This window comes from Embiotoca jacksoni, unplaced genomic scaffold (genome assembly GCF_022577435.1).
Source record: "Embiotoca jacksoni isolate LCO1_2020_lvr unplaced genomic scaffold, fEmbJac1.0.p SCAF_35, whole genome shotgun sequence".
Classification (NCBI taxonomy): Eukaryota; Metazoa; Chordata; class Actinopteri; family Embiotocidae; genus Embiotoca; species Embiotoca jacksoni.
In genome coordinates this window covers 2,884,930-2,900,562 of record NW_027185387.1, presented here as the reverse complement: position 1 = coordinate 2,900,562, position 15,633 = coordinate 2,884,930, and the positions used below count along the sequence as shown (strand labels likewise).

General features: G+C 40.2%; 1 protein-coding gene across 1 annotated transcript in view; it reads right to left on the bottom strand.

The window, feature by feature from the left end:
• Positions 1-14,551, bottom strand: part of ddb1 (damage-specific DNA binding protein 1) — a 48,123-nt gene extending 33,572 nt beyond the window's left edge. Inside the window, exons 1-9 of the mRNA XM_069165620.1 lie at positions 14,394-14,551; positions 12,667-12,815; positions 11,992-12,108; positions 10,887-11,108; positions 10,498-10,612; positions 9,929-10,026; positions 4,881-5,039; positions 3,130-3,213; positions 2,601-2,717 (exon numbers count right to left, since the gene is read on the bottom strand). Of these exons, the coding sequence (XP_069021721.1) occupies positions 2,601-2,717; positions 3,130-3,213; positions 4,881-5,039; positions 9,929-10,026; positions 10,498-10,612; positions 10,887-11,108; positions 11,992-12,108; positions 12,667-12,815; positions 14,394-14,454 (1,122 nt within the window). The 5' untranslated portion in view covers positions 14,455-14,551. The remainder of the gene's footprint in view (positions 1-2,600; positions 2,718-3,129; positions 3,214-4,880; positions 5,040-9,928; positions 10,027-10,497; positions 10,613-10,886; positions 11,109-11,991; positions 12,109-12,666; positions 12,816-14,393) is intronic.
• Between the last annotated feature and the right edge of the window lie 1,082 nt (positions 14,552-15,633).

Sequence of the window (15,633 nt, the reverse complement as noted above, 5' to 3'; positions counted from 1 at the left end):
ATTTGTGTGTCAGTTTATCGTAGAGCTTTTCTGAGATCGCCTTAAACACGGCAGTGTTGAGATCCACCTCCCTGAAGGTAAATAATTCTGCTGTCTGTAATGTCTGTAGAGAGCAGCAGAATGTTATTTATTCATTCAGACATAGTACACTAACAGGATTAATACCAGAGCCTACATAATCTCAGCCCCGACCACCTGCCACCCCACAGCTTCATCCTAATGGAAACATTCATTATGAACGTGGCAAACCAGCTCACTCCCCTGAGCATGTTCTTGAATGCCCTCACACGCTCAGACACTCTCTCGGGACTGACTGCATCCTGATAATCTTCACATAATGCATTCGTGTATTTGTTATTCAAGCAGGTTTTTCTCAGTCACAAATCCCAGAGTGATTTGCAGTTGCACATGTGTGAATATACTCATTTATCAGCTTTGACTGTACACTGTGCTGTCACGCTTTTTTTTACTGAAAAAGGTCAGCTTCTATTCTGTCCTGCAGGTTCTGTGTCAAGCTGCCTTAAATGTGCTGGAACACGTCCGTATCAATTAACCAGACCAAATGCTCGGTGGATTTGCAGCAAATGGCAAATTAAAACAATTGTGATTGGATTTAGTTCTGGACCTCGGCAGACTGAAATGAGTCAGAGTGTTTGGATCAATGCAGTCAGCGCGGGCTGATTGTGTGCTGGTCTCTACCCAGGAGAGAGGCTCAGTGCTCTGGTGGACCCAAGCCTTTGGAACTGCATCAACTACCCTGAAGCCTGGTGTCAAACCCAGCCAACAAAACCTTCTGTACTGTATCACTCTCCTGACTCCACTGTTTCATCTCCCTCTGCTGCAGTGATTCCACACAAAGGAGGACACATTTTCAAATCAGAAATTGTCAAACTGGGATATTTCTGCAGTATTGTGTGGCAGAGGAACCCGGCAAAAGCGGACAGATTCAGCAACCAATTGGTTGCATTTATTACATTTTCATAACTTTTTTTTAATTAACAAGTGAGTAAAGCAGGTCTGGGTACTATATAAACACTACGAAAGTGTCAAAAGGCTTAGTCCACGGAGAAATGCACGAAATGAAGCCTCGAGTTCAGATAAAGGCCGGCACCATCTTGCTAGTTCTGAGCAGTATGTCCCACTCACCGATCGGCGTAACCAGACTGCAACAAAGGCCTGTCAATCAAACAGACACGCCCCCAAAAACATGGCTTTTTGAGCCTTATTTTCTAATTGTCGACGCGATTATTTTCACACGCACCGCCAGAAAACGAATAAGAAGGAGTGACTTTAGCTACCAAAAACCAAATAACTTGTGAAAAAAATGTATTGACTTCGAATTGTATGGGAGAAGTTGAATGGGGAGCCAACTTCTAGTGGCACTTGGTGGTATTGCAGCTTAAGGCTCTTTCTCATGAGCCTCATTTTTCAGCCCCGGAAGCTATGTCCACTTTTATATACAGTCTATGGTCTGCCCTCAGCACAGCTCATATTCCGTCGTTAAGATAGCGAGCTACAAGACTGAAGGAAACTTGCAATTGGCCTGGGCATGCATAACTCAGAGAAGCAGCAGTCAATCAGACGAGACGGTCACAAAACAGCTTGTTCTTGGCAGAGCTCCAGAAAGAAGCTTAAGAGAGGATATGTAAAACTATATTTGGGATGGTTTTTGATACTTACAACCATAAATATATCTTATTATGGCTCTCAAGACTCTTAAAAAAAAAAAAAAAAAAAAACCTGTAAAATTACACAACCTTTACCAAAAGAGTAATCTCTTATCATATTTTGATATTAACGGAATGAGAGAAAGAAATACAGGAGAGAAGCGTGTGTCTGCCTGTTAAAACATGACATTACCATGCAATACAGGTAATATTTAAATTATATTCAGAATATAAACTGTTGGCTATCAACTGAAGCACAGAGAAGTGCTGAGGACAATTATTTGTTGGGATACATGCAGACAGAGATCAACCAAGAGGAGGCCTCCGCGCTCAGTTTTAAAGGGTGTAAATATTATTAGAGGAAATTACATGCACAGCAATCTGCCTTTTTTGCAATGGAACAAGAAAGCCAATTTAAGTTTGTGTACCAGCAATATATCTCACTCACATCAAGACACAACTGGGATACTAGGTGCATGTTAATATCTGGTGCACAGGGGACACTGGCAAAAAAAAAAAAAAAAGATAGACTAGACAAAAGAAGAGCATCCCGATTACCTATAAAAAGTCATCTGAAACTCCTGAATACATTATACCAAAATAGTCTGGGGGGGTGGGGCGGGTGGGGGGTACTGATGTGTTCAACTTAATTCCTGCTGAGAAAAACATTGTGAGAAGTCCAGACTCCCTGAAGGCTGAGACTAAGAAGATAATAAAGAGGAAAACACAGACAGAGACTCAACATAATTGATAAAGTGAATCCAGCAACTTTTAACAGGGTTTTCTGTACGTCGCATCTACGTCCTTTGGTACACACCCCGAGGAACCTATAATTCTATCCAATTGATTTGCTTTCAATATCTAACTGGGAGGTATTGTTTTTCAAACAGATACAGAAGATGAGGGATTTTTCATTTTTATTTATTTTTTTACCTGGCCTTGGCCTTGTCTCTCCAGGTCCACCACACACATGTCAACAATCGGCCCCAGGTTGGTGAAGGTCTCCATCACCGCCACGAAGGAGCCCTGATCGTTGCTGTCAACGTTGAGCTGAAGAGGAAAAAAAAACAACAACTCTCTTTTAGAAATGAATGAAAAATAATGACAGTACATGGTGGACGGGGGTCGCAGGTCATTTGTCATGTTGTATTAACTTTAATTAAAGTTTACTAATATTACATTTCTGGTATATCAAAAACAAATTTAAAAGTTCCATATGAAAAAAAAAAAAAAAAAAGGATAATGAAGTCCCAAGAGGACACCAAATATTTTTCTAAATTAGTTTCTGAATAGGTTCATGAGGCATTTTATAATGATTCAAACAGGATATTAAAAACATTTACAAAATAAACAACATTTATTCACTAACAAGAATTAAACCTCTTTTTGTTCCTCTTTTCCTTTAAACCTGCGAAATTAATGAATAATAATGAACTTCATGACAGCAACTCTTCCGACTTACCTTCACTAACTGGGAGTCGCCCAGTCTGGAGCCCACAAACACCACACCGTTGTCCAGGTAGGTCAAACACTCAGCAATAGATGTCTGTCAGTGGAAAGAGACAAACATGTCAGTCTCTCAGGTCACATCCACAGTGAGGCTGCAACTAGCAATCATTTAATTCTTTATCAATATGCAGATGATTTTTTTTAATTTTGCCAATAAAATGTCATTTTAATTTCCCACAGCCCAAAGTGATATCTTCAAATCACAAAATAAAGATAGAGAATTCACTTCACGGTCATATAAAATAAAGGAAAGGGAATTTTCTCCTTGAACAAGCTGGAATCAGGAAAAAAAAAAAAATCATTTTCTAATGCTTATTTATTTCCAATTATTTTGTCTGTCAATGAAAAAAAACAACTAATAGTTTCAGCTCTAGGCAACAATAACATGGAGGCACTTGAAAATATTTTTTTTTTTGCTCCATTTTGGTATTCCATCCACAGTAAGTCAGCTATTACAAAGCAAACTTTTACTTTTGGCCCAACTCTCTGTAAATAAATAAAGTTTCCTTCAGCTGATCACACACAAGCACAAATCAGCGACTTAAATTAACATACAATGTTATGTTATGTTATGTTACAATTAACATAAAACAACAAAATATTTGTGCAAAAAAACCTAATCAGTAAATAAACCATTTTGACCAGAGACTGTTTAAGTGATCGAAGTGAAAATAAGTGAAAACATCTTTGCTTCCCAACCAACACATCATGCAAATGTATTCAGTTCTGCTGTTTTTGTTTCTATGAATGGTCACACAAAATGAGCAGTTATAAGACATCACTTCGGCCCCGGTAATTTCAAATGAGTAAATAATTATTCATTTTGACCTTTTGTGTACTAAACCGTTAATCAACAAAAATAATTGGCGGATTACTTCATAGTGAAAATAGCATGTCATTTGCAGTTCAAACGACTGACAGCAGTAACAGAAAGGTCACTTCGGACAGCACTGCTCAGCTGTACTGACATTGCTATAACCATTATGGCAGATAATTGTATTAATGCATAGTTTAGTTAAGAGAAGAAATGTCGCAAAAAATTAATGTTCCTGTTGTTTCAAACTTCAGTTTTTGTCATTTAAAGTAATCTAAGACAAAACAGAACTCCGGTTGACACATCAGTTATTAAGGTCTTAAAAATACCACAATTATGTTTCTGTCTGGCATTTAAATGTGGAGCGCCTCCTGCCAGTTGACTGAACAGACTTGTCCCAGCAGCGATGTTTAGGAATATTTGAAAAGCAATCTGGTTCTAGGTCAGCAGTCCTGACCTGCTCGATTGTTTAGCTCAGAGAACTTGCAAGAAAGCGTTTCACCTGTCGAAACTCTTCGGCAAGTCATTAAGAAAAGCCAAATGCTGTCTGCCTTAAACAGGAGATTTAGCTCCTAGCACAGTACTGAAACACAGTCATTGTCTAAATCAACTTTAAAGGGACAAGTGACACCCTGGCAAGCAAGCAACAAAGAGGTGGGATCATTTTTTCTCATCTACTGTACGAGTGTAGACAGTTCCATTAGCTCCTGTCAGGCCCATAAACCATTAAAAAGGCAATTGTTACAAAAAGGGGCACTAAGGGAGCGAGAGGAGGTGGCGGCGGTCGGAAAATCGACGAGCGACAGAAAGGGTGGTCTGGCCGGGTAGTGATGAACAGATGGGAGGGATGCCAGAGGAAAAGCAGGTGGATAAACAGAGATGTGTCGGACCTCCCCGAGCAGCTCCACGTGCAGATCTTTCAGCACCACCGTGCCGTCCATCAGCTCCTCCTTCTCCAACAGCAGCATGAACAGACGTCCCTCCATGTCCCCCAGCAGGTATCGGGAGCCGTTGGGGTCCACCCGGTTGTGGCAGACGATGGTACTTTGCTGCGATTCAGAGCGAAACATAAACGCATTTTTAAAATTGAACTACACTGTAAAAAGTACAGCCATAGATACCTGCATTCAATGTGTTTGTTTTATTACCCCTCATCATGAAAACATATTCTTTCGAGGCACCTGCTGTCAAATCAGGGAACTTGTGTGGTAACTCAGCCCGTCATCACCCATTAGTTGTAAATTGGCGTTTAAAAGCCTCAAATCTGGCATTTTGGTCGTCGACATCTTGGTTTCTTTTTAAAGGCAGAAGTGACCATATTTGGATGAATTGGGTAGAACCTAAGGACACTATACCCCTCCCAACTTTACTGGAAACCTGGCTGCACCCCAGGCATGTCAATCAAACCCGGCATGCCCCAAAAGATAGCTCACTTTGAGGCCTAATATCTAATTAACAATGGAATTATTTTGAGAAGGACCACAAAAATACTGATCAGAAGGAGTGGATTTATCCAACAACACCGTGATGACTTGTGGGAAAAATGTATTGACTTTGTATTTCATGAGAGAAGTTGACACTTTTTGAATGGGAGTCTATTGTAGCCAAAGGTTTTTCGGAGACATCCTCTAGTGGCCATCAGTGGTATTGCATATTAAGGCACTTTTGCATTGGCTTCACTTTTAGGACCAGGAGACTACGTTCATGAAAGGATGAATATATGGCTTTACACACGAGGTAAGGAATTCTACAGCTTTCTATAAACTAAAATCTGAATATTGATTCCAAATGTAATCAAGCTGTATCAGCTTAGAAGGTCGTGGACGTTGGGGTGCACTCTGGTCAATCAATCGGCAGTTAAACACGGGGCTGACAGAGACAGTCACCCATTATTTTGACCCATTTTTTAGTTTTAAAACAATCTTCTATGTATCAACACACAACAAAAACATTTTTAATTTAAGGAGCACCGAGGCCGATGGGTTCTTCCTCTGCCTATTCGACACCCTTCTGCCAAATTGAATGAAAATCAGGCTGGTAGTTATATTTCATAATCCTGCTGACAAACAAACAAACCACATCAAAAACACGCCCTCTTCAGCGGAGATAATAACAATCCCGTAAACTTGGTAACTCAAGAGTTTTAAGTACGAAATTTTAGAAGTTGAAGCGCTCTCTGGTGGACAAACAAAGCAACTGCAACACTGTCTCTAAATGACCTGAAACATATCTGCGGCATCTCTGTACTGCAATATGCTGACACGTTGTCTGACATACAGCTGATATACCAGTGATATACTGATGTTCACCAACAGTAATCACCTGACTGTATTATTTATCAGCCCTATATTTAGAAGATGTCAGACTTTTATGGTCTAATCAATACTGCCACAAGTCATCATACAGTATATTACATTACATTACATTTCATTTAGCTGACGCTTTTATCCAAAGCAACTTACAATAAGTGCATTTCAACCATGAGGGTACGAAACCCAGAACAACAGGAATCAAGTAAATACAATTTCTTCAAGAAAGCCAAACTACAAAGTGCTATCAGTAAGTGTCATTTTTAAGTGCTACTAAAGTTCTGCTGTTCGAGGTAAAGTCGGAAGAGGTGTGTTTTTAGTTTGAGGCGGACACAAAGTATAATAAGTGTTTTCTGCAGAGCTGCTGAAACGAAATGAAGTGAGGGAAGAAACTATTGTATCCACAAAGAGCGTGTTTTGTCTTATGCTGCTTTTAGCCGTGAACTAATCTCCCTTTGAATACTGTCGGGGTCACTCAACTTGCTGGTAAGACTTGTGCTCTCTCACAAAACAGATCGAGCTGCACCAGAACAACTTGGGAGAGCTAAAATCTCCCCTCTCTATAACCACAGGATGAGCTGCTCAGCCAGCAAGAGCAGTAATCATGATTGGAATTGGCATTAACGAGACTCTGAGCGACTCAGCCTGCTCTATTTTCCCTTCAAAAGCCATTGTTGTTGTCATTGTCTACTGTACGAACTGAGTCAATTTCTCACTTGATCGAGCCTTTACAAAAACTCGTTTTCCCAATCCAAGCCAAGCCAGTGGCATTGCTTACTTTTGTCAAAACGAAGCTCCACTTTTATTTTTCAGGGCTTCACAAACCTGCGGCATTCCACTCGACTGAATGGCAGGTAATTAGCTTGTTAGATTCGAGTGAAGCCGGTCTACGGGCTTATCCGACACGTTCCACAGACCTCCGCGCTGGCAGAACTTTTGGTATCTCACATTGGTTCCCCACTTCGGTGCTCAAGAGTGACAATTCATTAATTAGCTGACAAAAATGTTGCTGTACATCATAGAATGTGCCTCTGTGTTTTCTCGACACTGCCGAAAGGAGCAGATGAATACAAATAATACAATATGTATGAAAAATTATCCAACATTTTTTTTTTTTTTTTTTAAACTTCACAGTCTCACGGCGACAGCAGTTGTCCCCGCTACCTGTTCCCTTAAACATCTACTGAGCAATTCTGTAGCCGAGATGTGACAGCTCGCAAAAGAACTGCGAGCTGGGTAAGTGTGGAGGCTGACGGAGGCTTTTAAAGATGGAGCTGATGAGAGAAAAGAGGAATCGGTTTGAAGCCATCATTGTGCTGCATTTTCATCGTGATGATAGCTTCTTGGTAAAGACAATTTTGTGATGCGGCTAAAACAACGCCTGACAAAAAGCAATGAAACAAGTATGAATGCTTAGTTAAAAGATGCTTCGGCCTCGTCGCCACTGACAGAAGCTTTACTTGTTGCCGTTGTTGCTTTTCATTGTCCGGGGGTGGTGTCTGGTAGCGTGGCGCGAACCAGACCTGTGTGATTTTCCCTCTGTGAATACGGGTCTGGCCGCCCTCAATAGGGAATCGTTTGCAGCTTCCATCCTACTTGGCGTAGACGTCGGGGTTCATTTTAACCAATCAGCACGCGCCAAAACTGGCCGACACTCTGCCGACACTCTGCCACCGCTGCAACTACCTACGGCTCGTGTCTTTTCCCGAAGTACAGCATACTTTTAAAATTGTTTTAATGAACGGCCGCAGCTTGACGAGGTGCTGAGCGTTTATTCTGCGCTGAGCACTGAACGTTCAGCGATTTTTTTTTTTAGAGTCCGCGAAAGTCTAAAAATCTACTAACGCCGTGCTCGTCACCAGCCATCCAATCACGGTGGAGGAGGGGGCGACACTGGTCGACAATTGGTCCGCCCTTCGGGGTGGCTGAGCAAATGCTAATGTGAGCAGAGTTTTCAGACTGTATTTACATCAAAGAAAGCTGAAGCTGTGAGCCACAGTCGGTGAAGCCAGGCTAGATATCTGGTACCTTGTACTAAATTTAGATTCACTTCGGTTGAGCTTCCAAGCGTGCTGAGCCAATACTAAAAGGGGACGTGAAAACACTGCAGACCACAAGCTTATAAAACAATATGACGTAAAAATATGCAACACTAGAATTGTGTTCAAAGAGCAGGACAGTAGGGGCAGAAAAATCCAGCGCGAGTGAGTGTTGGACAGTAAAATATCGACGAATAAATGAAAAGGGGCAACAAGCATTGAATAATCGTTTGAGATATTTGTCAAATCGATAACACAACTGCCACCTATTAAGTTACAAATTCCTGGTAGAATTGACACTAGAGTGCATTTATTTGTCTCAAACACTATAGCAGAAAAGCAGAAAATTACCTCAAACTAAATAAGTTAAACTTCAGTATTTCAGCATACAAATTTCAAGCGTCTCATTATTAAGGTGTCTTCTACTGCAGGTGGATCATTGAATGAGTTTTTCTAAAAGTCAAATCGGTGAAATCATTGAAAGTTTGATGTTGCATGAGTGAACCTTGAAAAGGCAAAAAACAATCCACTCTTGATTGAAACAGTAATGAATAGCTCCAGCAGTGACATTTCTTTGAACATAAAGACACTCAAAAATAAAGCCTTGCCAGTCTAAATTAGAAACTACAACATTTGAACAATTTGACATGTTCTTTCCAAAGAATTTTAAACCACAGAGCAGCGAAACAGGAGGGACGATTCTTTAATTATAGCAGCAGGAGGCTGTTGAGGAGCTCCTTTGGGCCTTGAGCTTTGTTAAATGTGAGAACATCGGTACCGACTGCAACTTAATCGTGATAACACTGAAAAGCAGTGGGGGTGTGCGTGTGCGCGTGTGCATGTGTGTGTGGGAAGCTGAAGTCATCAACACGACTGTAAAAAACATGACTCCAAATGCAACTTAACATCGATCATGAGTCATATAACAAAGACGATTGCGCACGTCATGTTCACATAATACAGATTCTGAGGACAGTTTTACAGACACACCATTATATCCACAAGCTATCTGGGTCTTAATTTCCCATAAAAAAATAAAAAAAAAACCTCTGTTCAACACTATTTCCCTGCAGCCTCTCCTCCCCTGTGAGTATTAACTGAACTTCTAGACAAATCCTAATGACTGTTTTGATGCGTCCCTGAAGCAGACAGACACCAGTGATGGTGCATTACATCACGTCTGCAAGTGACTTCGTCTACTTTCCGGCTTTATTTGGGTTGTCCTTGGTGCAGGAATGTTTTGTATTGGCCAGGATTTAACGGCACTGAATATATTTATATAAAGAAATTGTTGTTGTGCTTTATATGAATAAAACTGACTTAAGGATCTGTCATTTGTTTTGTCACGTTACAGAAAGAAAAACATCCTTCCCATAGTACTATTATTTCACGATTGCATTATTACATTACTCTAACAGACACTGCGTAATATAAATCTACACTATTGCAACTGCATTTTTTTCATACAGCTGAAGATAAAAACATCTAAACCTGAAGCGTTTAGAAAACAACTGAAAATGTGACTTTTTTTTTTAATGAACAGATGATAAAACCAGAGATCTATTAATACACCGTATTTGATGTCTTTACCTTGATAGTGGGTGGTGCAATGGCCAAGTACTTGTCTCCATTGTGGTAGGTGATGGACTCTTGTCCTATGATTATAGCTCCACCAAATGGCTCTGGCACTACAATACAAGCACACAAGACAGTCAACAAGAGTTAAACCTGTACAGCTTCAGACACAGACAACAGAAATGTTCTAAACAGATATAAACCGATGACACCAATACTGTTTTTATTAATTACCTCAGTTACTTCTATGATTTAAGGTGTCTCTCTGTACTGTCATGTGTGTTTAATAGTTTGAAAATACAAAAAGGTCTAAGAAGACAATTGAGCGACAAATTCAGTGTTTTGTGGTTTAAAATGTTTTTAACAACTAAACTCAGTTGCCACTGTTTATTTTTGTCTGATAAATTCAACCAGTTATGTCATTACTGATTAGTAACCATCTTACCTACTGTGTCCCTTTAAAACAGCCTCAGATTGAGTAATGATAAGGTCTTGTTATTATCAGTTCTTTATTCTAAGGGTAAAAATAAAAAAGAGGGCAGGTATCTGAAAACAATTTATTCAACAACTCTGGCTTTAATTACCTGGGATGACCATTGATGCCTCAGCCTCCACATTCTCCTGTTTCCAGGGGCCCTTGTTGAACTCCTTCTCCCTCAGAGAAACCTCATAGGTCTTCACATGACGTCCCTGAGGGTCCTACGATACACCATTTTATATTTCTTAAAAAAAACATCTTGAATGAGGGCAAAATGGCATTCAGGCAGAGGTATAAATGAAATCAAACGTCACCATCAAACTGCTGTTTAACTGCTGTCATGCACACTAGGGTACAATATTATACTGTTACTATGGGCTTTGACTAACACTTGATACCAATAAATGCAAACATCCCACCTGTATGAATTCACCAACACTTCCTATTCCCTTAAAGACACACTCCCACGTCTAATTACCGACCCTCCAACAGTACCTGGTAGATGAAGCAGACCGTTGGGGCCTGGCAGCCATACAGGAAGTGAACATCGATGACCTGCAGCTCCTCCAGTCTGATGTTGAAAGCCTTGAGTTCGCGGTTGTCCCGGTCCAGTGGGATCACCTTGAACAACCCGTCATATAGCCGCAGGCCAATCATGCGGCACTCCGGGTCTACGATTCCGATGATACCGGTCTCTGACGGACGTCCGATGCGATCCTGCAAGGGAGCATTTGGTTTGGAGTGACTTGAGGTTTTGCGTGCACTTTGGAGAAAAGAAAATCACCATGTGGTGCGTTCTCCGACTGCTGCCGAATGCAACGTAGTGGAGAAACTTCAGACAGCTTTTATACTCAAATAAATGATAAGAACTCCACAACTTTGGTGAAATAAACCCTCAATTCAGGGATGGAAATGTAACATAAGGATTAAAGTTTCCCAAGATTGTTTTATCAGAACTGTAGACTGAATTTACGTAGTCTAAAGCAGTGGTTCTCAATTGATGGGTTGTGGCCCAAAAGTGGGTCACGGTGGCATTTAGAGTGCGTTGCAGATGTGTGCGTTAAAAAAAAAAAAAAAAAAAAGACAAACGTTTCCTGTGACGGTAGCAGTTTGCTGTGAGCGCGACAGAAACGACCGAAACGCAACCGAAAACGCCGTCACAGTATTCGTAAACAGGCTTTATTTCACTTTTTAGCCCTCTTTGTACTTTTGTTGCACTTTTTCTTTGTTTACCTGTTGTTTTTCCACACTGCATGAAGGAATTGTGTATTACCGCACTATTTTTGGCTAAATACATTTGAGCAGTTAAAAAATTTTGATCGCGACTTTTACAGAAAAATATTAAGAAAAATGTGGCCGGAGCAGCTGTGAACCACCGGTCCAAATGAAGGCTGAATAATGAAAGTCTATTATTGATATCAAGACTGAAGTGGTGCGTTTTAAGGTTAATACGAGAATACGATATACTAAATACGTACCGTTTCTTATTTCACCTGAACATAATAAATGAGATTCATGTTCACAGTGTAGATATTGAGTTTAACAACAGACAATACGGTGAATTTAAAGAAAATCACGTGTGCACTGTTGTCTCACCCACCTGGACATTGCCATGGGCGCGAGTGATGATGTCGATGCTCTCCCCGTTCTGTTTGTACTCCAGGATGCAGGCGTTGTACTTGGATGTGAGGATGAACAGCAGGTCCTTGCTCTCACCCTGGAGAACGAGTGGGGAAAAAAAAAAAAAAAAAACAGGCACCAGAGTTATCGCATTAAACCAAACCCGGAGGACCCGTTTTAATTTCACTATCAAGCTTTAGTACTATCTGCTGCCGTGGCCCGTTGCAGCACTGCCTCTGATCAGACATCTGTGGTCGAGACAGCCTTAAAAAAAAAAAAAAAAAATAAAAAAAAAATCGTATTTTCTTGAAAATAATCACAAATAACTGGGAGGTGACATTTGTAACTTCACTTGTTAAAAGCAGCCACACGCTCTGTGGCGCACGAATCTGCCAGACGCAACACGTGCTTCGCGTGACGTCCCTTTTCTTTTTTTAAGAGCCTACAAATGTTAAAACACATACAATTTCCATCTGTCAATCAAACCTACAGATGACAAAGAAACAAAACAGACTCGAAGCTATTTACCGTGTAGCCCAAATCAAATATTATTCTTCGGGGAGACGGACTTACAGCTCACTAACTAGTAAAAAAAAAAAAAAAAGGTTTCACTTTGTTACCAACTATACACTCACACACCACCCCTACCACCTACCTTGGGCCTGAAGAGCTCCATGACAGCGATTTTGCCGTACATGCCCACTTCCTTGACGGGCCTCAGCCCCTCTGCTGTGACCACATAGATCTCCAAACGCGTGTTTTTGGCGATGAGAAGGTTAAGGTCTTCGGCAGAGGTGAAGTGACCTGGAGACGCGACAACATTTAAGTTACTTACACTGTTGTTGATTTAGACATTAGGGCCACAATAGTCGGTATAATTGGTGCTTCTCAAAACTATTGAGACGAGGGCTCCTACTACCAATTACTTTCAGTGCTGATTATTTAAATCCCCTCCTCTTCTTAGAAGGAGGTGACTTAAATGTTTTCTTACTGCAAAAAAAAAAAGGTTTTATTTTCACTTCTTAGATGCTCACACCTTCTCTGAGATCTGAACCGAGTATCCTGACACACATATTTGGAAAAACAAAAGCATACTCTTGTCATCTTGTCTAATCAACACATCTGTTCCTAACTTAATACAATTAACTGTTTATAACGCTTTCTCTCTCTCCGTCTTCCAACTTAATTCAATATATTTTTGAATGTAGGTGATTCAGCTTGATAAAGGTGACGATGAATATTTCTGGCTTCAATATTACTGCTTTTTTTTTTTGTGTGTCCTTTCTTCTCCGTTCTTGGATTTAAATTGTTTACGGTTTTAAGATGTTCAGACCGTGGGTTGTTTGCCTCCGTAGACACGGTCAGCCTATTAGTGCGCAAAACGTGTAAATATGTTTATTTATTCCAACATTTCCTATCTGTCGAAGATCCGCGTAGGATCGAAACATTCTCATTAAAACTTGTAAGGCTTGGAAAAAAGTGGGTAGACGCTACGTTTCTTTCCACTATTTGGTTTCCAAATTGTTTTGCACCCACATGATGTACCAAAAAAAAAATACAAGGTGATCACTTAAATTGGATGATTTGCAGAACAGCTATCAGGATTAATCAAGAAAAAAAAAAATATGACTTAAGGCCAATAGTTTCAAAATATAGAAAATAAATAGTCTGTATTTTTTTTCAATTTGCACTGATAACTTAATTTAGTAGTGACGATAAACTCAGATTTTAGACGTGAATAACATTTTCGGTATCAAACCTAAAAGACCAAAACAATGTGGGGAAGGGAATAGATGCTGTTACAACTAACAATATTTAAATTTAAATTAAATAAAAAAGGCAAATGAAGGAAGCTTCATGTTACATAAAAAGCATCATATAAATTCACGGGGCTGTGAAATGACCCGTTAACACCACCGGAGAGTCCCGGTAACAGTACGGAGAGGAGCTTTGATCGGGTGATTAATTAGGTTTCACGCGTGTTGTGATTCCCTGTTTGTTTGTCAGCGGGAGGACACGCATTTATTTTTGATTTATTTTGATTTTGATCTGCGGTAAACTAAACAGGCAACAGCAGCGAGCTAACGTTACAACCCAGGGGGGGGGGGGGAAATGGGGGGGGGGGACGGGGAACAAAACGAAAGGCTCAAACCGCGTCGGAGCGGGACTGACAACGGAAAGTATGCGTGTGCTACGTAAAAAAAAACAACAACAGGCGATGCGAGTAAACACTTCACTTTAGCACAACAACAGCTTTAGCGGCTCCGGCAGGCCTCCGTGTGGGAGCGCTCCGGTTGTAGCGCGGGAGCTGCGCTAGCACGCAGGTGGCAAATGTTGTATTATCCCCCCGCGACAACCGCGAAAAGAAATGCGCATATTTACCCGTGATGCAGGCGTTGACCGCCGTTGGTTTCTGGGCTGTTACCACGTAGTTGTACGACATTTTTTTTTGGACAACAACAAAAGACAAACACCAGAGCAAGTGTTTTAATCTCGCAAAAGTGACAAAATCATTGATAATAAAAAAAAAAAACTCCCGGAAGTAGTTAGGCCAGCCGTTTGGGTTTGACGGTGAAGCGCCGTCTCTGGGTTTTGGAGCGCCCCCCTCCGGCGCGGAGGCCACTTTTTTTTTCTTTTTTTTTTTGCGTGGCGAGTTTATAAACGCTTTTAGTGCGGTTGAGTAATCAAATATATTAGGGCATTATAAGAGGTATTACAGAAAAGACTGTAAAAAAAAAAAAAAAAAAGAGAAGAAAAATATATTAATATGATTTAGAAAAATAAATGATTGGGTAGGGGTAAAAAAGTAAAATGAAGTAGGTGTTAGGTTAGGTTAGGTTAGGTTAGGTTAGGTTAGGTTAGGTTAGGTTAGGTAGTTACTTTATTAATCCCACTTTTTTTTGCGTGGCAAGTTTATAAACGCTTTTAGTGCGGCTGAGTAATCAAATTTACTAGGGCATTATAAGAGATACAGAAAAGACTGTAAAAAAAAAAAAAAAAAGAGAAGAAAAATATATTAATATGATTTAGAAAAATAAATGATTGGGTAGGGGGAAAAAAAGTAAAATGAAGTAGGTTAGGTTAGGTTAGGTTAGGTTAGGTTAGGTTAGGTAGTTACTTTATTAATCCCACTTTTTTTTGCGTGGCAAGTTTATAAACGCTTTTAGTGCGGCTGAGTAATCAAATTTACTAGGGCATTATAAGAGACATTACAGAAAAGACTGTAAAAAAAAAAAAAAAAAAAAAGAAGAAAAATATATTAATATGATTTAGAAAAATAAATGATTGGGTAGGGGGAAAAAAAGTAAAATGAAGTAGGTTAGGTTAGGTTAGGTTAGGTTAGGTTAGGTAGTTACTTTATTAATCCCCGAGGGGAAATTTTTTTCGCTACAGCAGCATACAGAAGCAATAGATAGTAATAGAACAATAGAAAGGCAATAAAATAGCAGTAAAATAGCAGTAATATACAAACAACCAAGAAACACAGTCAACAGTGTTATTGTTATGTGATGGATTTTGCCAGAGGTGAGTTATTGTTCCTGTCGGCAGGAATGATCTCCTGTATCTGTCCTTGTGACAGCGGAGCTGGAGGAATCTTTTGGAGAAAGTGCTCCGCTGTCCC